Genomic DNA, 24256 nt, shown 5'->3' with positions numbered 1-24256 from the left:
CACAGAGAGCCCTAGTGGGTATCCAGGTGCATACCCCTAGTGCACATTCAACTTCCGCATCTTCTGACACCAGAGATTCACCACCATCGAAAGAAGCGATGAACCAGGCATCGTGCTGTGGGGCTAACAGATTATGCTCATAAGAGGCAAATTGCCACAGGGACACAATACTGTAATCTCTTGACGTGGTTACAGAATGCTTTGAAGATGAAGTGTCACAGGAAGCTGTGCCAGGGGATGCTTTCCCTCCACTACAGTACCAAAGCCCATTCTGCATAGGACACAATCATACAGTCTGCTTCTTTGGGCTATCAAATTTTGCCTCTTCCCCCATATTCATCTGACATGGCACTCAGTGACCTTTCCTCTTTCCCCGGTGGAAGAAACTGTTTGATGGCAGACATTTCCAAAATAACAGTGAGATGATTTTCAAGGCCTATGTTATAGAATACTCAAAATGCTTCTATAAGTAAGGTCTCTAGAAAGTTATCCACCAGTGGAAATAATGACAGCTTCTCTCCCCCCCCCCCCCCCCCCCCCCCCCCCCCCCCCCACTCTCTATCAGAACTTTGTGGATACCACATACATGAGCTCAAGGTAGGTGGATAGTGAATTGACCACCTTGTTGTGGTCTGAAAAAGTGGATATTGTTACTACTTTATTTCCCTGTGCAGAGGTAGCCAGGAGTGAGAGTGGTATTAAATTAAGGTCCTCTCAACCTGAGATCTCTCTGAAGAGCCCCTCCTTTCCAACCTTCCCCATGTAGTCCTCTTTATTCTCAGAGGGAGGAACATACAAGCAATATTAGTTGGGAATCCACTTCCTGACAGTCAAGTGCAGCCAGTCATTTTATCTCACTGTAATGTTAAAAAACACTCCAAAGAAGTTCAACATTACACCATATCTGCAAACTGGTATGGGCTTAGATTCAAGGGCAGCAGAGAATGAAAAAAATAAGCATAAAAAATAATTCAGCTGTGACACAGAAACAAAACAATAACCAAAATAAAGACATTCTGTTCAAATGTATATGTCGTTGCACATCAAAAACACCAAAATCTGCTGCTGGGTAAAATTCTACATATAGCCCCACCTTGTTCACTGTATCATGATTGGTTCCTTCTCGGCATTGCATTCACAAGGTGGTCAATATGTTGCTGCTGAGGCCTATCCCACTTTTCAGTGGTGGCCCTCATGAGATCATCCATTGTGTGAGGATGTTTCCTAAAATTGAACATTCCTAAGTTAGTTTCCAGTCAGCAGACATTGCAAGTGTCTTCTCTGGTTGATTCTTGTTTCCTGGAGGAAAGTTTTCACAACTTGGAGGCAATGTGCTAATGCATTATCATCTTGAAAGATGAACCTCTCACCAAAATGTTGACTGTAAGGCTGGACAACAGGTTGGAGAGACTGTCCCAATACTTCACAGCCCATAGGAACTTTACCCAAGATGTATATTGGGACCTGGCCAGCTCCACACTCTTCTATGTTGATCATCAGATGTCAGACGAATCCTGCCCTAGTGGTGAAGAGAATCCAGTGTCACTGATTCAGGCCACATCCCACTTCCTTTGTGCTCCACAGTGCCGGTGGAGAAGGAAGGGTTCTACTGTTATTCATAATGGATGCCTAAGGTGGCCATGTGGAGATGGTTGTGAACTGTCAGAACAGGCACAACCCTCCCAGTTGCTTTCAAAAAGGTGGTTTGCAATTCTGTGGTGTTCACCTCAGGATATCTACGTAACAGAATCTGTTGGTAGCATTTTTCAGCTGATGTTGTTGTCTGCAGGCAATAGCTATGAGGCAGATCTTCAGTGGTCTGTGTCTCACAATAGTGGTCAAATGCTCAAATGACATCTCTGTGGTGTACGCCAATTCAGCTTGAAACACCCTGTGCTAAATCCCCTCTTGCATAAAGGACACATCTCTTAAACTTCAAGTAACCCTTTGGCACAAGTTGTCGACTGAACAGTGTTCACAAGCCGTGACTGGAGACTCAATGCCCTGTATTTAACTGAAAATGTAGCCTTATATTTACGCCAATGACACATGTGACTGTACATACACAAACATACTCCCCCCCCCCCCTCTTCCTCCCACCTGTATGTCATGAGAGTGATGCAAAACCATTTCTGAAATTTTCCATATTTGATATCTCGTGAATAAAATACAAACTCTGTAATTTAAACCTCAGTTTTTATATTGTTCTTGTAATTCTTTTATAATACGGTCTTCTCATTCCTGCCATCATTGTAACAAGAAGGTAGTGGGGTGATTTGTGACAGCATTTTATCGTCAGCCACAATCTGTGCTGACAGCACCTTATTGTCAGCCTCAATCTGGTACTTGCTACATATTACTGCACACCCTAAATGTAAGTATTTGATTTCCCAGCAGCATTAACTCTTCATTCTCTTTCACAGCAACATTAACTTACTTTCATTCCTGACAAACCATTACTTATCTTTCAAGTATTGATCCACTGGGCATGATTACTTTTATCAGACAACCACTCTACATACTCTTTCACAGCAACATTAACTTACATTCATTCCTGACAAACCATTACTTATCTTTCAAGTATTGATACATTGGGCATGATTACTTTTATCAGACAACCACTGAAGTTGCCTAGTTCCGTTACAGAATGAAACTGGAGAAAAAAACTGTGATGGAAGTAAGCCCTTCAATGGTTGTCTGATGATCATCCCAGCCAACGAAGAACAGAAGATTCGCATCTGCACTATACATTCACTGTACTAGCTAAACAGAAGATGGGGACTGAGCATGTTTGATTATATGCTGACTAACATGCTGTTAGTAGACTTCATTATTTTTCTGGTGAGCTAAATTATCATGCTGAAGCAACAACAGGTGGTAACTGTTTCATTGGGAGGTATGTTGGGAGCTACAATAGTGAGGACTGTGAACAAATATTTGATTTGTCTGAAGCACCTTCCACCATTCTTTAAGAAACTAATCTCTCACTTTTTGGTGTCATAAACTGGAAATCAGTCAGATTGTTGATATTCATATAACATGAGTCAACTCAAAAGCTTGTCCAATCAATTTTTTCTGATGAAAAGTGTGATGCAAAGCATCCATTTTTTGTTAACTCTGTAAACCCTCATGGAATTAAGGATTTTCAAATTGTGATGTAAGTGACAGCTTTTATATACTTTGTTAATATTTTAGTACTATACTTTATCAATTTCCTTCACAAATGTCAAATACCTTAGGCACACAAAACAAAAAAGATACCGGTAACAGAAAAATATAGGCCAAGAGCTTTGTCTTGCCAATGTATCCAACACACCTTGCACACTTACTGGTGATACTATGTGAAATTCGTGGAAGCGACCTATTTAGTTTATATAATGTCACCTCCATGTCGCAAGGTTGTGGACGTGTTCGTTTGATAGTCCACTTTTCATACTGCTTTTCAGGTGTTTTCCCACCTTCAGATGACACAATGTTTTCCTCTTCATTATCTTCATCTCTATACTCTTCATCTGTAATTGTGATTAATTACAACTGTTCAGTTATTTGTTTCACAGCATGATAGATTTGGTATCAAGTTATGATAAAAATAACTTTCGTTAATAATATTCTACATGGCAATGAAGTGGGAAGCAAATCCTAAGATTCATTAGATATAAGGGAATAAGTGGCACAAAATATTGTTTTTATTAACATCTGGGTGTTCATTCATTCATCAATTTCAGTAGATCTTATCCAGTAGCAAAATTGTTTGGGCTGAGGATCATTATGAGAAGTCACAACTCTTATATATAAAAATAAAGAAAAAGCGAGTACTTTTGGAGGGGATTTGGGGGAGGGAACTTGTAACATTATGAGTAACCAGGTCGTGGAATGAGAGTTGATAAAGGGAGCATTAACTGCCAATGTGGCAGCCAGGAAGAGCAGGCTCAGGTAAGCAGTGACCAGTGGATATGGGATTTTCCCAGTGGGTCCACAAAGGCATGGCTGTGGTAGCTGGAGATCACAATGGAGACTACAATGAATGAAATATAACATGTGTATGGCATTTTTATGGAAACTACATTAAAGATCTACTAAATACCTACATGCATTATTAGATAGTAAATTAGCTTCATTAACTGTGTTACCACTATTAAAGAAAAAATACAAGAAAGAATACCAGTCTTGAAGAGACTAGCTGGAGTAAACTAGGGCTGCACTCAGAACACCTTAAACAAAACAATCAATACAATTATGAAACTTGTTGTTAAATATGGAGGTGAAATGACTCCCACAGCACAAAACCAGATAGACACTTTGGATAGAATACAGAAGCAAGCACTTTGCATCATAACCAGAACAGTCAAAACTATGCTCACACAAAAAAACTTTCCATCACAAAAGGAATCAAAAAATAAGCAATAAAAATATTCACTAAAATGAACACCTCACAGAATGCAAACTGGATTGAAATCTGGCCTGAAACATCTTTAAAAACACAAACAACACCAATAGCAGATGAAAAAGTTTTTTGAATAGCCTATACATAAATATAATTACAGAGGATCTCAAAAAAATTGTCAACCTTTTATGAGGCTGTAAAAAACCAGTTGACAGTGGAGAATATTACTAAGAACGAGACTTCAGATATGGTTTTAAAGGCAACTGTGATAAAGATGTTACATGACAAATAACCAGAACCAGGATGGCTTAGAATATATAGACAGATCACATATTCATGACAAAGCTGGAGCTGGGGTGCAATGCAAATTGTTTTCTCAACACTCCCCTATTGGGCAGTGTACAATGACGTTTTACACTGAAATATATCAACCCAGCTAACAGTTAACATCCTTATATAACGAATCTACTTATTTACAAAAGCTGTAATATTGGTTACTTCTACAGCAGCCATTCAAGCTACCTCAACAAACCTCTCCACAGGAACAACTACCATAAATGAAAGAAGACAAATCTTAGAGTATATCATGGACAGAAATAAGGAAACAGTGTTTCAATGAATATCTTCAAAAGTAGGAATCGACAGAAATGAGAATGTTGACCAATTGGCCAAGAAAGGAAAACATATAGAAGCTAACAAAAAATCCATTCCATCTGACACACTTAAGAAATTTATTAACAAGATGATTATGGAATCCCAAATTACCCCATATTACTAAGTAAATCAAAAAAGAACATTAAGAAAACATACAAGACTGTTGGGTGCTATTCAGTAATAAACTGAGGAAGGAAGTAGTATTCAACGTTTGATTAATAACGGAACCTGATTGCCTAGCCCAACATTTAAACAGGATAGGAGTTCTTCTCACAAACAAATGTTATATTTGCAGAATTATTGTTATGGATTCAGGTCGTTTACTGATATGCTCAGGACTGGAAGCAGAAGACAGAAGGAAGGCAACATCTGCAGGTTATGCGGGATGCCAGAAATTACAAGTTGTAACTGTCTGCAACGTTTGTTTTGCTGTTACATTTACTTATCTTAATTATTCTGTACATCTGCATATTTTACTAAGGTGCCACAAATTTTATGTTATAACTTTTCTGCAGCTTATGTCATATAATAATAATAATAAAAATAATAATAATAATAATTATTATTATTATTATTATTATTATTATTATTATTATTATTATTACTACTATTTTCAAAGTACTTTTGTATGAAACTATGCAGTGAGATGTTAAATAATTATGGCAGAAGAAAAATTATGGTAGACCATTCCATCGATTAAATAATTATGGATTACATTTTAATAAGGCCACATGTAACAACAATGACAACAATATTACAGACTTACAAACATGACACAATAAAACATGATACACTACAAAATTCTTGGTAAAGAGATGAACACATTGCAACGTGAAACATAATAATATGACACGTATTAAGCAAGTTACAACTGTTTTTAATTATGAATATAATGCTCAATAAAAGAAATTAATAACAATTAAACCATTGGAATGATCATGTCATATGAAGACACTTCAAATCTTGCATGTATATCAAAAGTTACAGGCAATTTTATAAATGTTATATATGCAGATGTGCTGCAGCTATAAATTCACCAAAAGCTACGTGTAGCATGAGGGCAATATGAGTTACCAAGTTCCTCACCTAATCATTCTGCGTAATGAGTGCCTATGGTTAACTATTAGATAAAATTTAAGAGATTACTTATATAAATGACCACCAACAGAAATTATATTAAAGCTCTACTGAAGTGTGAATAATAAAAAGTAACAAATGTGTATAAAAGAAAAGGTATCTGTAGGGCAGAAGAGTTCTCTTTCTTCAAACTGGCCATATTTATTTCCTAATTTTCGCATAACTCTTGCATTACCAGATGTAATCATGTTTATGAATTTTGCTAATAACTTAATAACTTACGTAATACTGTATTGTTCTAATAATACAAATATAAGTGAAAATAGTCTTAGTCTCGAATGGTGGTCATTGTTTCAAAATTTATCATCTATATCCTCATCCTCTTCAAGCCAAAATTCGATGCACGGCAGAGGGTACGTTGCACTACTACTACTACTACTACTACTACAACTAGTCATCTCCCTTTCTGTTTCACTTGCAAATCAAGTGAGGAGAAGTGTACATAACAATCCTTTATTAACAGTGTGAAAATCTAAAGGAGGAGTGTGCTTAGTATAGAAATATCCACACTTAACAAACAGAGAGAAATGGAGAAAGACAGAGCAGGTGGTACTGACAAATTGCTGGTTGAATTCAAACAAGTGAAGTACTTTAGTTCAATGGACTTAACTACTGGAAGACTGCATGAAAATTCGACTCAGTACACTGCATTTCTGTTTGATGAAAAGTCATACCAATTTAGAGTTCTATCTTTTAGGTTAACATCTCTGTAGCAGTGTTTATACATGCACTGGATGCAGTTTTAAGTAATGAACTACTACAGGAATTAATCTTATAGCTATTTGATATGTTACTGGTTTCTAGGACCTGGGAATAACATAGTAAATTATTAACTAAAACCTTACAAAAATTTTATGAAAATTGTATTTCTATTAAACTACTGGAATCACACTCTGGTAAACAAGAACTGAAATTCTTATCATATCTAGTAATAATACAAGAATAAAACCACATCCAGAATCATAAGAGTAGACAAGGACAGTCCAGAACCTAGAAATGTGAAGCAATTACATTCTTCTTTAGGACTGGAAGGATTTTAATGGCATCATATAAAGGTCAGCTTATGAATGATTCCAGAGTGTCGTTCTTATTAAAAGAAAGGTCAAAGTGGATATGGGATTCATTGAAAGCCTTTCAAAATATCAAACAAGCCCTATTAGATGCACCTTGTGGTGTTATCCAAAGAATGGGGTGCCAAAGCAAGACTGGCACCTCACAATGAAACCACAGGAAATAAAGGTCACTGCATGCTGCACTGATGAATGAGAAATGCCAGTGTAGCCATGCCTCCTAGATCTTTAGAACACCACCATAATTGATGGATCTACCAGTGTGTTAAGTATCTTAGGCAAAACTTTATATGAACATTATATCAATTACACTCCAAATTAAGAGTCTTGTAAATTTGTCTGTTACAAATAATACTCAGATAGTTGTAAATACCCAGAACATTCCTGTGGAACTGGATTTTACCAAGTTAAATATTTCTTCATATCTATATTGTAATAAACTGAACTAATATTTTCAAACAATGGAAAATCCAGGATGGAATGTAACAATATTATGAAAAGGAAACTTGCTACTCACCATACAGCGGAGAAGCTGAGTGGCACATAGGCACAACAAACAGACTGTCTACTGGAACTGTTTCTGGAAGTTTCTACTTTGTGACAGTATTTTCGTTGTGCCTATCTGCAACTCAGCATCTCCGCTATATGGTGGGTAGCAACTTTCTTTTTCATAATATTGAGCTAATATTTTATGTTTTATAGTTCCAACCAATCTCCTCCCAAAGCAAACTAAAGAACCCACTATTGTACTGCCAAGTGCATTTTCCTATGGCACAACACACTTATACTAAAACACCCAGTGATGCTCCAAACATTTACATTCATGATGGATGCCTCAGAAGATGGCATGATATGTGAATTATTTCAGGGAGAATTGGACCCTAATTTATGACAGCATAGTACCATTGCCTTTGCAATTAGGGTTTTAAATAATGAGTTAAATACAGGTATTGGAAAGGGACTATTAACTATTGGATGGAGCATACAAAAATTTCAAGTACTGATTTGGGGATGTGAATTAGTTATCTATACTGATTATCAAATGTTGGCTTTCCTTATGGAAAGTAGATGAATACATAACTGATTAATGGGGGTGGGTGTTATTCTTACAGTAATTTTAGGTATAAATTAATTACATAAAAGGATCACAAAATAAAGCACCAGATGGATTATCATGACTCTCATTAGGAATGAATGAAATGATTAGAACAGAAGACCTTGGGGTTATTTTTGGTACAAACATTTTAGCAGCAGGTTATACCAATAACATGGTAAGAAAGTTAAACAATGGAAAATCCAGGATGGAATGTAACAACATTATGAAAAGAAAAGTGGGAAGATCAGTTTGGATTCCGCAGAAATGTTGGAACACGTAAGGCAATACTGACCCTACGACTTATCTTAGAAAATAGATTAAGGAAAGGCAAACCTACATTTCTAGCATTTGTAGACTTAGAGAAAGCTTTCAACAACGTTGACTGGAATACTCTATTTCAAATTCTAAAGATGGCAGGGGTAAAATACAGGGAGCAAAAGGCTATTTACAATTTGTACAGAAACCAGATGGCAGTTATAAGAGTCGAGGGGCATGAAAGGGAAGCAGCAGTTTGGAAGGGAGTGAGACAGGGTTGTAGCCTGTCCCCGATGTTATTCAATCTGTATATTGAGCAAGCAGTAAAGGAAACAAAAGAAAAATTTGGAGCAGGTATTAAAATCCATGGAGAAGAAATAAAAACTTTGAGGTTCGCCGATGACATGGTAATTCTGTCAGAGACAGCAAAGGACTTGGAAGAGCAGTTGAAAGGAATGGACAGTGTCTTGAAAGGAGGATATAAGATGAACATCAACAAAAGCAAAACAAGGATAATGGAATGTAGTCAAATTAAGTCAGGTGATGCTGAGGGAATTAGATTAGGAAATGAGACACTTGAAGTAGTAAAGAAGTTTTGCTATTTGGGGAGCCAAATAACTGATGATGGTCGAAGTAGAGAGGATATAAAATGTAGACTGGCAATGGCAAGGAAAGCATTTCTAAAGAAGAGAAATTTGTCAACATCGAGTATAGATTTAAGTGTCAGGAAGTTGTTTCTGAAAGTATTTATATGGAGTGTAGCCATGTATGGAAGTGAAACATGGACTATAAATAGTTTGGACAAGAAGAGAATAGAAGCTTTTGAAATGTGGTGCTACAGAAGAATGCTGAAGATTAGATGGGTAGATCACGTAACTAATGAGGAGGTATTGAATAGAATTGGGGAGAAGAGGAGTTTGTGGCACAACTTGACAAGAAGAAGGGATCGGTTGGTTGGACATGTTCTGAGGCATCAAGGGATCACAAATTTAGCATTGGAGGGCACTGTGGAAGGTAAAAATTGTATTGGGAGACCAAGAGATGAATACACTAAGCAGATTCAGAAGGATGTAGGTTGCAGTAGGTACTGGGAGATGAAGAAGCTTGCACAGGATAGAGTAGCATGGAGAGCTGCATCAAACCAGTCTCAGGACTGAAGACAACAACAACATTGACCATATAGCAGAGATGCTGAGTCACAGATTGGCACAACAAAAAGCCCCTGTCACAAATAAAGTAAACGATAGACAGGTGCATGCACACAACAGACACACACACACACACACACACACACACACACACACACACACACACACACGACTGCAGTCTCAGACAACTGAAAGCACACTTCGAGCATTAGCAGCAGTGCATGATGGGAGTGGCAACTGGGTGGGGGTGAGGAGGAGGCTGGGGCAGGGAGGGGGAGGGATAGTACAGTGGGGGTGGCGGGGTTATACACAGGGCAGCGGAGAGGTGGGGAGGGGGAAGTATCAGAAAAGGAGAGAAGTAAAAAGAATGGGTGTGATCATAGAATGATGGCTGCATAGTGCTGGAATGGGAACAGGGAAGGCGCTGGATGGGTGAGGACAGTGACGAACAAAGGTTGAGGCCAGGAAGTTTACGGGAATGTAAGATGTATTGCACGGAAAGTTTCCACCTGCACAATTCAGAAAAGCTGGTGTTGGTGGGGAGGATCCATATGGCACAGGCTGTGAAGCTGCCCTCCATCTAACCTGCAGCCCTTCACTGTCTGACACCCCCACCATACTATCCCTCCACCTCCCCAACCTTGTTTCCTCCTTAGCCCCACCCAGTTGCCACTCTCATCACGTACAGGTGCTGCTGCTTGCAGTGAGGTTTCAATTGCCTGAGACTGCAGTCGTGTGTGTGAGTTGCATTTGACTGTGTGTGTGTGTGTGTGTGTGTGTGTGTGTGTGTGTGTGTGTGTGTGTGTGCGTTCTATTGTTGAGGAAGGCTTCATTTGTGACAGTGTTTTTGCTGCGCCAATCTGCAACTCATCATCTCCGCTATATGGTGAGTAGCAGTTTTCTTTTTCATAATATTGTTATAGTAAGAAAGTTAGATGGGTAGATCACATAACTAATGAGGAAGTATTGAATAGGATTGGGGAGAAGAGAAGTTTGTGGCACAACTTGACCAGAAGAAGGGATCGGTTGGTAGGACATGTTCTGAGGCATCAAGGGATCACCAATTTAGTATTGGAGGGCAGCGTGGAGGGTAAAAATCGTAGAGGGAGACCAAGAGATGAATACACTAAGCAGATTCAGAAGGATGTAGGTTGCAGTAGGTACTGGGAGATGAAAAAGCTTGCACAGGATAGAGTAGCATGGAGAGCTGCATCAAACCAGTCTCAGGACTGAAGACCACAACAACAACAACAACAAGAAAGTTAGCTTTAAGAATAAAGCAATATGTCTGGACAGATGAGTATTTTGGAGAGGAGCTTCAATTATGTGAGCAGACATCGTGTCTGCCAGAAGAAAAATCTTTGTGGTTTGTGAGAGAAAATATTTTGTTCTGGAGGTTAAATGAAAAGGGACTGCTTTGGAACCTATGTATTCCACAAATAGTAGAAGAAGATTTAATATGGTTTACACACAGAAAGTACAGACATTTTGATATTCATAAATACACCAAGCATGTGAGTAAATTCTATTATTTTAAAAATTTACACAGAAAGGTAATAAAAGTATTAATAATCTATGAAGTCTGTCAAAAAGTTAGAGAGGACAACAATAGCATATCATATTAACCATATCTAAAAGCACTGCAATTGTTACAAGATCTGACTGTTGCAGATGACTCACAGCCAGATCTAAACTTCCATATGTCGTCAACTATGTGTCTCCAACGTGTACTTATACACACATTACATATATTCTCATGCAGGGGAGACATTTTAATTGAAAGTGTCTTTCCAGTGTTGGTGGATAAATAGAATATTGCAGTGCCTGTATTGTTCAGAAGTACAATGTAATGTTCCTTCGGGACATGCATGTACTTTTGAAGAAACAGGCACTGTGGTGGTTACAGCCAAAATGAAATACATGAAATGTATTCACAGATGTGAATATGGATAGCCATCAGCTGTATAATGTAATGACAATAATGAAAATTTGTGCTGGACTGGGACTTGAACAGGGATTTCCCACTAATGTGAGCAGTTGCCTTACCACTAGGCAATCTGAGCATGCCTCAGAATCAGACCCACACTTTCGTATGTTGCAAACCGTGTGTCTAAAGACTGTACTCTAACTTCCATTATGTGTATTCCCCTACAAGGTAAATATTTTAATTCAAAGTCACTTGCCCCATGTCGGCAGATAAATACAATGTTGCAGAACCTGTATTGTTTAGCAGGTTGATGCAATGTTGCTTCAGAAAATCATGCAAGTCCAAAGGAACATTCATCCTACTTCTGAACAATTCAGGCACTGCAATATCATATACAGTATTAATGAAGCACTATCACCCGAGCTCAGATTTAAAGAAAGAAACTAGTGAATTTTTCCCATGTTATCCGGAACCCTTTGAAGTAACAGGTATTCCACAGCTGTTAGCAGTGTACCTGGCAGACCCTAAAATGGGGCACGGAAAAAATGGTTCAAATGGCTCTGAGCACTTTGGGACTTAACTACTGAGGTCATGTCACCTAGAACTTAGAACTACTTAAACCTAACTAACCTAAGGACATCACACACATCCATGCCCGAGGCAGGATTCGAACCCGCAACCTTAGCAGTCGCGCGGTTCCAGACTGTAGCGGAGTACGGAAAAGTTTTATTTAATATTGATATGATTGTTGTTATTGTGGTCTTCAGTCCTGAGACTGGTTTGACGCAGCTCTCCACTCTACCCTATCCTGTGCAAGCTTCTTCATCTCCCAGTACGTACTGCAGCCTACATCCCTCTGAATCTGCTTAGTGTATTCATCTCTTGATCTCCCTCTACGATTTTTACCCTCCACACTGCCCTCCAATACTAAATTGGTGATCCCTTGATGCCTCAGAACATGTCCTACCAGCTGATCCCTTCTTCTAGTCAAGTTGTGCCACAAACTCCTCTTCTCCCCAAACCTATTCAGTACCTCCTCATTAGTTATGTGATCTACCCATCTAATCTTCAGCATTCTTCTGTAGCACCGCATTTCAAAAGCTTCTATTCTCTTCTTGTCCAAACTATTTATTGTCCATGTTTCACTTCCATGCATGGCTACACTCCATACAAATACTTTCAGAAACAACTTCTTGACACTTAAATCAATACTGGATGTTAACAAATTTCTCTTCTTCAGAAATGCTTTCCTTGCCATTGCCAGTCTACATTTTATATCCTCTCTACTTCGACCATCATCAGTTGTTTGGCTCCCCAAATAGCAAAACTCCTTTACTACTTTAAGTGTCTCATTTCCTAATCTAATTCCCTCAGCATCACCCGACTTAATTTGACTACATTCCATTATCCTTGTTTTGCTTTTGTTGATGTTCATCTTATATCCTCCTTTCAAGACACTGTCCATTCCTTTCAACTGCTCTTCCAAATCCTTTGCTGTCTCTGACAGAATTACAATGTCATCGGCGAACCTCAAAGTTTTTATTTCTTCTCCATGGATTTTAATACCTGCTCCGAATTTTTCTTTTGTTTCCTTTACTGCTTGCTCAATATACAGATTGAACAACATCAGGGAGAGGCTACAACCCTGTCTCACTCCCTTCCCAACCACTGCTTCCCTTTCATGTCCCTCGACTCTTATAACTGCCATCTGGTTTCTGTACAAATTGTAAATGGCCTTTTGCTCCCTGTATTTTACCCCTGCCACCTTCAGAATTTGAAAGAGAGTATTCCAGTCAACATTGTCGAAAGATTTCTCTAAGTCTACAAATGCTAGAAACGTAGGTTTGCCTTTTCTTGATCTAGCTTCTGAAATAAGTCGTAGGGTCAGTATTGCCTCACATGTTCCCATATTTCTACAGAATCCAAACTGATCTTCCCCAAGGTCAGCTTCTACCACCTTTTCCATTCGTCTGTAAAGAATACGCATTAGTATTTTGCAGCCGTGACTTATTAAACTGATAGTTCGGTAATTTTCACATCTGTCAACGCCCCCTTTCTTTGGGATTGGAATTATTATATTCTTCTTGAAGTCTGAGGGTATTTCACCTGTCTCATACATCTTGCTCACCAGATGGTAGAGTTTTGTCAGGACTGGCTCTCCAAAGGCTGTCAGTAGTTCTAATGGAATGTTGTCTACTCCCGGGGCCTTGTTTCGACTTAGGTCTTTCAGTGCTCTATCAAACTCTTCACGCAGTATCATATCTCCCATTCCATCTTCATCTACATCCTCTTCCATTTCTATAACATTGCCTTCGAGTACATCACCCTTGTATAGACCCTCTATATACTCCTTCCACCTTTCTGCTTTCCCTTCTTTGCTTAGAACAGGGTTTTCATCTGAGCTCTTGATATTCATATAAGTCATTTTCTTTTCTCCAAAGGTCTCTCTAATTTTCCTGTAGGCAGTGTCTATCTTACCCCTAGTGAGATAAGCCTCTACATCCTTACATTTGTCCTCTAGCCATGCCTGCTTAGCCATTTTGCACTTCTTGTCGATCTCATTTTTCAGACGTTTGTATTCCTTTTTGCCTGCTTCATTTACTGCATTTTCATATTTTCTCCTTTCATCAATTAAATTCAATATTTCTTCTGTTACCCAAGGATTTCTACTAGCCCTCGTCTTTTTACCTACTTGATCCTCTGCTGCCTTCACTACTTCATCCCTCAAAGCTACCCATTCTTCTTCAACTGTATTTCTTTCCCCAATTCTTGTCAATTGTTCCCTTATGCTCTCCCTGATACTCTGTACAACCTCTGGTTTAGTCAGTTTATCCAGGTCCCATCTCCTTAAATTCCCACCTTTTTGCAGTTTCTTCAGTTTTAATCTACAGTTCATAACCAATAGATTGTGGTCAGAGTCCACATCTGCCTCTGGAAATGTCTTACAATTTAAAACCTGGTTCCCAAATCTCTGTCTTACCATTATATAATCTATCTGATACCTTCTAGTATCTCCAGGATTCTTCTATGTATACAACCTTCTTTTATGATTCTTGAACCAAGTGTTAGCTATGATTAAGTTATGCTCTGTGAAAAATTCTACCAGGCGGCTTCCTCTTTCATTTCTTACCCCCAATCCATATTCACCTAAGAAGTTTCCTTCCCTCCCTTTTCCTACTACCGAATTCCAGTCACCCATGACTATTAAATTTTCGTCTCCATTCAATGTCTGAATAATTTCTTTTATTTCATCATACATTTCTTCAATTTCTTCGTCGTCTGCAGAGCTAGTTGGCATATAGACTTGTACTACTGTTGTAGGCGTGGGCTTTGTGTCTATCTTGGCCACAACCCTTATTTGATTTTGTATTTTAACCCTGTATTCACCTGACCAAAAGTCTTGTTCCTCCTGCCACCGAACTTCACTAATTCCCACTATATCCAACTTTAACCTATCCATTTCCCTTTTTAAATTTTCTAACCTACCTGCCCGATTAAGAGATCTAACATTCCACGCTCCGATCCGTAGAATGCCAGTTTTCTTTCTCCTGATAACGACGTCCTCCTGAGTAGTACCCGCCCGGACATCCGAATGGGGGACTACTTTACCTCCGGAATATTTTACCCAAGAGGACGCCACTATCATTTATCCATACAGTAAAGCTGCATGCCTTCGGGAAAAATTACGGCCGTAGTTTCCCCTTGCTTTCAGCTGTTCGCAGTACCAGCACAGCAAGGCCGTTTTGTTTAGTGTTACAAGGCCAGATCAGTCAATCATCCAGACTGTTGCCCCTGCAACTACTGAAAAGGCTGCTGCCCCTCTTCAGGAACCACATGTTTGTCTGGCCTCTCAACAGATACCCCTCCGTTGTGGTTGCACCTACGGTACGGCTATCTGTATCACTGAGGCACGCAAGCCTCCCCACCAACGGCAAGGTCTATGATAATGAAGTTTAAATCCCCAATATGAGATCTTTGCAGGTTCGCTGGGTTGATGTGTTGGGTATCCAAGATGCCTGTTTTAGTATCCTGTATTTTGTTTTCCATGGAGTAATAATTTCTACTCTTTCTCTCCTGTTGTCTTTACCCTAACTCCATCTCCTACTGTCCTATCCTAAAGGTAAATATGACTAATGAGGGTTTTATATAAACCTATAAGGGTTAAGGTAATAATAAAAGTATGTTACTTAAGATCAAAGCATGAAAGATATACACTAGACAGTGATGATTATGAGCAACATAAAGATTTGTGATTTCTTTTAAAGTGTGAATACGTGAGCCTGGTCACACACACGAGCAATAAAGCACAGCAAATTTTCTGCAAATATTTCTTTTCTTTATTGAAAGGTTAATGTGTTTGTTTCACTGTAATTACAAGTCTTAGGGGTACGACATGATAGCAATGTCACATGAACAGGGAGAAGAAGAAGAGAAAAGAAACCATTCCCAAAGTGTAGTAGACTTGTGAACATGTACATGAAAAAGTAGTAGTTTAGCAAGTGAAATGTTATGTCACTGTAATGGTAAAATAATGCTAAGACTGTAATCAGTTTATCGGCATCAAGGTAAAGTTAAAACTCCAAGGAGAAATTCATTCAAATAAATGATTATGGGACAGGGTAAGGTACACTGGTTATTACTGGTTTTTTGGGATGCAGTGTACCTCATACTACAGATGTGTTGCAGAGGAAATGGTAGGTGAACCCATGTAAAGGATGACCTATGCCTAGGTTAGCTTAATTCATGGAAGGGATGGCCTAACTGCTTGGGGAGAGTAGGTTTGGGAGAAACACTCTAGCAACATAAGAATGATATGTGATTGAGAAGTATCTTTTCACAGAGGAAGAAATAAGAAGTTTTTATGGAGATAAGAAACTGTCATGTAATTGTAGTTCCCATTTGTGAAGGATTCGCCAAACTGGCAGAGTATAAAGACACTTACCTCGATAGTGCTGATTTATGACAGAGCCTTTTCCAAATGTGCTTGACATAATAGATGTCCCTGATTTGCAGTTATAACAATAGGCAATGATGACCTTTCATCATATAGCTCTTTGAGTGTGATAGAGCCAAGGATTTGTAAAAGGAATATAAGTAATCTATACATGGGTGTCTAGTAAAGTTATGAAATATTACAAAGATTACATAATTTAGAAGAAAAAGACTACACATATGTGGTCAATGTCAAGTGAATAAAAGTAAAATGAACTTGTTAATTTGTTTTCATATCTGTACTCAAGGGTATGTCTTTGACAGTAAAGTAACTTACAGACTGATAAAAGGAGAAATGCTACTCATTATCTGTTTGAGAACAGAACAAAAATAAAGAAAGCTCAATGGAAGCTCTTCACAGATTTCATGATAACATTATAAAATGAAACAAACTCAAGAAAATGAGAGAACTAACATATACTACATAGATAAAGAAACCTATATAATTAAGATGTATAAGCTATAGGAACAAGATAATAAAAGATATGTATTGTTAGAGGAATTATACAAATTTTTTTGAAAGAGTAGTGTGTGTAACTACAGCATATCCAAGCTAAAACGAAGTCATTATCTTTATGAGGAAATGAAGAGACTGTGGAATACATTGTAAAACAAAGATTTAAATGGGTGTTCTGTAGAGAAGACACTTAGAAACATGAAGTGGTGAAAGAATGTTCTAATTTTTTAGTAATCAAAAGACCCATGTCTTGAATAAGTTTGTGGATTTGAATGCAAATTATATGCATGGCATTAGAGAGAATTATACTGATAATCATTAGTGTTATATGAATTTGTTTTCAATGAATTCCAAGTTGTTTTAGTAAGATAAGCGGAAAACCCTTCACGAGATCTCACATATCTATAGCGGGATGTGTGATGTGACATGTCAGTTTTGATAAAAGGATCACATGTCTTGAGCATTCATAACAATGAAAGATGCTCATCAGATTTGATGGTTGTTTGGTTGATTGGGGGAGGGGACCAAAGAGTGGGTCATCGGTCCCATGATGGTGGCAGATGGCAGTAGAAACCAAGGAAGGAACAATACAAACAGCATAGTTCAGTCAAGGGGAAGGGAAATTGGGGAAGCGAAGAGGTAAAAAGAACATCAGGGCAGCAGGGAGAGTAGGGACCAGGAGGAGTGGGAGGGAGGGGGCAGGACGGTGAGAGTGGGGGCCCCCAGAAATGCTACATGTTTTTGGGGCACCAGCACCACCACTGTCCCTTTCTGATCCCCACACCTTACCATGATCATAACACAACAGGGTCAACTCCAGGCAAAGAAGACACAAGAATGGGGAAACAAAATGGCACAAAAGACCAGAAAAAACACAGGGAAACAAGGGAGGGGAGGGGAGGCAACCTGGCTGGTGTGGAGGCAACACCGAGCCCTCCAAAACCAACGTCAATGCCAACCAAAGGACTCCAGTTCCAGAGGGGAATTAAGATACGTACTGAAACGACAAACCACTTTCACAAAGAAAACTGGGGAGGATCATTCTCTAATGCATAGGACAAGGAAAGTGGAAAGACAATTTAGTGCAAAGGGCCAAAAGGCAGGGACAGATCAGCAAAATATGGATCACCATGAGGGGGCACTCATAATAAAAAAAAAGGAGGGGTTTGGCGGCAGGGAGGGGGGGGGGGGGAGGAGTGGCTCTTTGCAAAGTAAAAACCCATGAGTCAACCTAATACAAAAATGGTAGATCCCCGCCGGGAGAGGTAGAGGGAAAAACACCATGTAGTGGGATCTCCTTGACTGCACGAAGGTTATCGAAGGTTATTAGGGGGAGGGGGAGTCGAATCAGCCCATGATTGCGCAAAGAGGGATTTGATGTAAAGTTGTAAATCTGCCCCCTAGAGGAATCACGGAGAATTCTACATCTACATTGATATTCTGCAAACCACCGTAAGGTGCATGGTGGAGGGTACCCTGTACCACTACTTGTCGTTTCCCCTCCTTATCCACTCGTCGCAAATAGAGTGAGGGAAAACAACTGTATGCCTTCATACGAGCCCTAATTTCTTGTACCTTATGCTTGTGGTCCTTATGCACAATTTATGTTGGCAAGAGCAGAATTATTTTGTAGTCAGTTTCAAATGTTGGTTGTTTAAATTTTCTCAATAGTGTTTCCCAAAAACAATGCCGCCTTCTCTCCACGGATTCCCATTTGAGTTCCAGAACCATCTCCATATCACTTACTTTTTTTTTACCTACCCGTAACAAATCTAGCAGCCCTTCTCTGAATTGCTTCAACGTCTTCCTTCAATCCAACGTGGTACAGATCCCAAACATTTGAGCAGTACTCAAGAATAGGTCACACCAGCACCCTATATGTGATCTCCTTTACTGGAGAACCACTCTTTCCTAAAACTCCCCCAATAAACCAAAGTCGACATATTTGCCTTCCCCAGCAGCTTCACATGCTCGTTTCATCTCATATTGCTTTGCAACATTATGCCCAGATATTTAAATGAATTGACTGTGTCAAATGGACACTAGTAATAATGTATCCAAACATTACAGGTTTGTTCTTTCTACTCATCTGCATTAACTTACATTTTTCCACATTTAGGGTTCGCTGCCATTCATCACACCAAATGGAAATTTTGTCTAAGTCATCTTGTATCTTCCTAAAGACACTCAACTTTGACACCTTACTGTCCACCACAGCATCACAGCAAACAATTGCAGACTGCTGCCCACCATATCCACCAAATCATTTATGTATACAGAGAACAACAGCAGTCCTATCACACTTTCCTTGGGCACTCCTGACGATTCCCTTTTCTCTGACAAACACTTGCCATCGAAAACAACATACTGGGTTTTATTATTTCAGAAGTCTCCAAGCCACTCACATATTTGTGAACTTATTCCATATACTCGTACCTTTGTTAACAGCCTGCAATGGGGCACCATGTCAAACACTTTCCAGAAATGTAGAAATATGGAATCTGCCTGTTGCCCTTCACTCATAGTTCTCAGTGTGTCACATGAGAAAAGTGCGTGCTGAGTATCACAGGAGCGATGCCTCCTAAAACCACACTGATATGTGGACATAGCTGATTAGCCTCATGAAAATTTATTGTATTCAAACCGAGAATGTGTTCAAGGATTTTGCAGCAAACTGAAGTTAGGGATATTGGTCTGTAATTTTGCGGGTCTGTTCTTTTACCTTTCTTATATACTGAAGTCACCTGAACTTTTTAGCAGTTGATTGTGACTTTATGCTGGGTGAGAGATTCACGATAAATGCAAGCTAGGTAAGGGGCCAGTGCCATAGAGTACTCTTTGTAAAATCAAACTGGGATTCCAACCAGACCTGGAGATTTATTTGTTTTCAAATCTTTAAGTTGCTTCTCTACAGCAGGTATGCTTATTTCTATGTTGTCCATAGAGGAGTCTGTCCGATGGTCAAATGACAGAATGTTTGTAAGGCTCTCCTGCATGAACAATTTCTCAACTGTGAAATTTAAAACTTTAGGTTTCGTTTTGCTATCTTCAACTGCCAGACCGGACTGGTTAAGAATGAATGAATGAAAGCCTTAGACCTGCTTAGTGATTTTACACATGATCAGAATTTTCTCTGGTTCTCTGTCAGATCTACATCTACATGATTACTCTGCAATTCACATTTAAGTGCTTGGCAGAGGGTTCATCGAACCACAATCATACTATCTCTCTACTATTCCACTCCCGAACAGCGTACGGGAAAAACGAACACATAAACCTTTCTGTTCAAGCTCTGATTTCTCTTATTTTATTTTGATGATCATTCCTACCTACGTAGGTTGGGCTCAACAAAATATTTTCGCATTCGGAAGAGAAAGTTGGTGACTGAAATTTCATAAATAGATCTCGCCGTGACAAAAAAGTCTTTGCTTTAATGACTTCCATCCCAACTCGCGTATCATATCTGCCACACTCTCTTCCCTATTACGTGATAATACAAAATGAGCTGCCCTTTTTAGCAACCTTTCGATGTCCTCCGTCAATCCCACCTGGTAATCCCTAACAGAGGGCGTATGAGTGTAGTGTAAGCTGTCTCTTTATTGGACTTGTTGCATCTTCTAAGTGTCCTGCCAATGAAACGCAACCTTTGGCTCGCCTCCCCCACAATATTATCTATGTGGTCTTTCCAACTGAAGTTGTTCACAATTTTAAACCCCAGGTACTTAGTTGAATTGACAGCCTTGAGAATTGTACTATTTATTGAGTAATCGAATTCCAACGGATTTCTTTTGGAACTCATGTGGATCACATCACACTTTTCATTATTTAGCGTCAACTGCCACCTGCCACACCATACAGCAATCTTTTCTAAATCGCTATGCAACTGATACTGGTCTTCGGATGACCTTACTAGACGGTAAATTACAGCATCATCTGCGAACAACCTAAGAGAGCTGCTCATATTGTCCCCAGGTCATTTATATAGATCAGGAACAGCAGAGGTCCCAGGACGCTTCCCTGGGGAACACTTGATATCACTTCAGTTTTACTCGATGATTTGCCGTCTATTACTACAAACTGCGACCTTCCTGACAGGAAATCATGAATCCAGTCGCACAACTGAGATGATACCCCATAGGCCCGCAGCTTGATTAGAAGTCGCTTGTGAGGAACAGTGTCAAAAGCTTTCCGGAAATCTAGAAATACGGAATCAACTTGAGATACCCTGTCGATAGTGGCCATTACTTCATGCGATTAAAGAGCTAGCTGCATTGCACAAGAACGATGTTTTCTGAACTCATGCTGATTATGTATCAATAGATCGTTCCCTTTGAGGTGATTCATAATGTTTGAATACAGTATATGCTCCAAAACCCTACTGCAAACCGACGTCAATGATATAGGTCTGTACTTTGATGGATTACTCCTACTACCCTTCTTAAACACTGGTGCAAACTGAGCAATTTTCCAATCTGTAGGTACAGATCTATTGGTGAGCGAGCGGTTGTATATGATTGCTAAGTAGGGAGCTATTTTATCAGTGTAATCTGAAAGGAACCTAATCGGTATACAATCTGGACCTGAAGACTTGCCCGTATCAAGCAATTTGAGTTGCTTTGCAACCCCTAAGGTATCTACTTCTAAGAAACTCATGCTAGCAGCTGTTCGTGTTTCAAATTCTGGAATATTCCATTCGTCTTCCCTGGTGAAGGAATTTCGGAAAACTGCGTTCAATGACTCCACTTTAGCTCTTTTGCTAAGGTGTTACAGTGGTAGTTGTTGAATTCTTCCTGCATAGATCTTTTCATAAACGCATAAATCTCTACTAACCTTCGCTTGTTGTCATTTGTGCATCCCCTTTTGAAGAGAGACTACAACAGCCTCTGCTTTCTCAGCATCTTACAAATTTTGTTATGAAACCATGGAGGGCCTTTTCCATCCTTTATTCACTTACTAGGGACATAATTCTCCAGACCACAATTTATAATCTGCTTATACTTTGCCCATAATTCCTCCACAACCATCTTGCTGATACTAAGTGATGCCAGTTCACTGTAAGATATTAATAACTGCTTATCTGCTCTATCTAGCAGAAACACTTTCCTAGCCTTCTTGGCTGATTTATTAGCTTTTGTAATCATAGTTGCTATAAATGACATCATTATCGCTAATCCTTGTGTCTATAATGACACTGTCGATAATGTTTGGCCTGTTCATATCTACAAGGTCTAAGATATTTCCTTTGTGTGTAGGATGCTGAGCTAGCTGCTCAAGATAATTTTCAGAAAACATGTTCAAAAATATTTTGCATGACTGTCTGTCTGTACTCCCTCCCCTGTGGTGAATCCATATACACCCTAGTCTATACTTGGCAAGTTAAAGTTGCCTCCAACTAGTGCTGCATGATCTGAATATTTATGCACTATTGACCGTAGGCTTTCTTTGAATGACTCTAGAAATGCCACAGTGGAGTTAGGTTGCCAGTAAAAACATCCAACAATTAACATAGTTTGACCTAAACCTGTTATACGCAACCAGACGACTTCACTGGCACACTCAACTTCGACCTCAACAGAGACAATATTTTTGTCAACTGCAATGAAAACTCCCCCTGCTATGGCCCCTAATCTGTCTTTCCAATATACATTCCATGACTCGCTAAATATCTCAGAGCTTTCCACTTTGGGTTTCAGCCAGCTCTCAGTCCCAAGAATAATATGAGTGTGACAACTTTCCGGGAGAGCAGTAAATTCGGGAACTTTACTACGAATATTTTGACAGTTTACTGATAAAACCGTGACAGTCAAAGCGTCTTTATTCTGAAAACTGTTTGACTTCCCTTGTTCCAAATCGACTAGCAAGCATTCATCATAGCACTTCAAACTACCGCCTAGCCTAAAAAATCCTCATGTTCACTCCCAAGTACTCTGCTAACTGAGTAGCTGCTTCCTTTGTGTAGTGCACCCCTGACATATCAAGGGGAGTCCTACATATCCCACCATGATAATGCAGGTCCAGAAATCTTCAGCCAAGACCACCACAGAGTCGACGAAGCCTTTGGTTGAGAACCTCCATTTGGATGCGAGAACCCCGACCAAGTCTGGGAATGATGCTGCAAATTGTGAGCTCTACTTGCACCCTTTGGGCTTCACCACCTCCAACAGCTGCCAGTACAAACTGAGGATCACCTCAGAACCCATGCAACAGATGTTGTTGGTGCTTATGTGAACCACAACTTGCAAACGACCGCACCCTGCATATTCGATAGCCATCAGCAAGACCACCTACACATCTCGGATGAGGTCCCCCCAGCAAACATACCAAGCGAACATTGGCTTTCTGATGGTAGGTAGCCCACCCACCCACCCCCCTGCCAGCCAGCCTGACAATCAGCAAATTCAATCAAGTTCATTACATGGGATACTCCAATGGCTAGGAACCAAAGAAAATCAACTGAACAAGCAGCATTGCCAAAATTGACATGAAGGTTGTGGATGGCAGAGATCGAAGAGTAGCAGGAGAAACACCAAGCAATTGCCCGAAGGCCAACCACTGGAGTCAGTACATAACAAAACTTGGGTAAGAGATGTCCATTTAATAAAGCAGAGGGACCAACAGATGGCTACCAATTTCACAGTAAACACCCTACACGTGGCAGGCAAGACATGGTGTTCCATGCCAAAAGAAGATGTGAAAGCACATCCCACATGATCGGTGGTTTTAGAGCCATTGGTGTAAAAAAAAAACAATGGCATCCTTAAACTCCCATAAGAATTGACGGAACAAACAACAGAACACCATTGGAGTGATGGAGGCTTTCTGACCCTGGAAGAGATCCATCTGAATCCAGTCAGTACCACTATGTCCATTTGAAATGCATTAGTGATGGTCTGTATGTTCATAAGTAAAAGTTAAAGCCCCTACAATCAAGGGCTTGTCACATCACTAAAACCCATCTCTAAAATATCAGACTATGTTATGAGCTAAATGAAAACATTTACATTTGGACATACAGACAACTGCCGACACATTTCATGTGGAGATAGCTCTAATGACTGATTGCTAATGTGAAGTTTGTTTCCTGTTCTTCTGAGGAAGACGAGTTTAAATCCGTTGAAACCATGCTGAGGGTTAAT

At 39.5% G+C, this 24256-nt stretch overlaps 1 protein-coding gene across 2 annotated transcripts in view; it reads right to left on the bottom strand.

The window, feature by feature from the left end:
- LOC124615885 (voltage-dependent calcium channel subunit alpha-2/delta-3) overlaps positions 1-24256 on the bottom strand; it is an 824663-nt gene that overhangs the window by 14899 nt on the left and 785508 nt on the right. For both annotated transcript variants that reach the window (XM_047144053.1, XM_047144054.1), the window contains one exon: positions 3317-3512. In XM_047144053.1, coding sequence (XP_047000009.1) covers positions 3317-3512 — 196 coding nt within the window. The remainder of the gene's footprint in view (positions 1-3316; positions 3513-24256) is intronic.

The sequence above is a fragment of the Schistocerca americana genome, chromosome 5, assembly GCF_021461395.2.
Source record: "Schistocerca americana isolate TAMUIC-IGC-003095 chromosome 5, iqSchAmer2.1, whole genome shotgun sequence".
Classification (NCBI taxonomy): Eukaryota; Metazoa; Arthropoda; class Insecta; order Orthoptera; family Acrididae; genus Schistocerca; species Schistocerca americana.
Note: the sequence above shows the minus strand (reverse complement) of the source record. Positions and strands in the feature narration are given on the sequence as shown.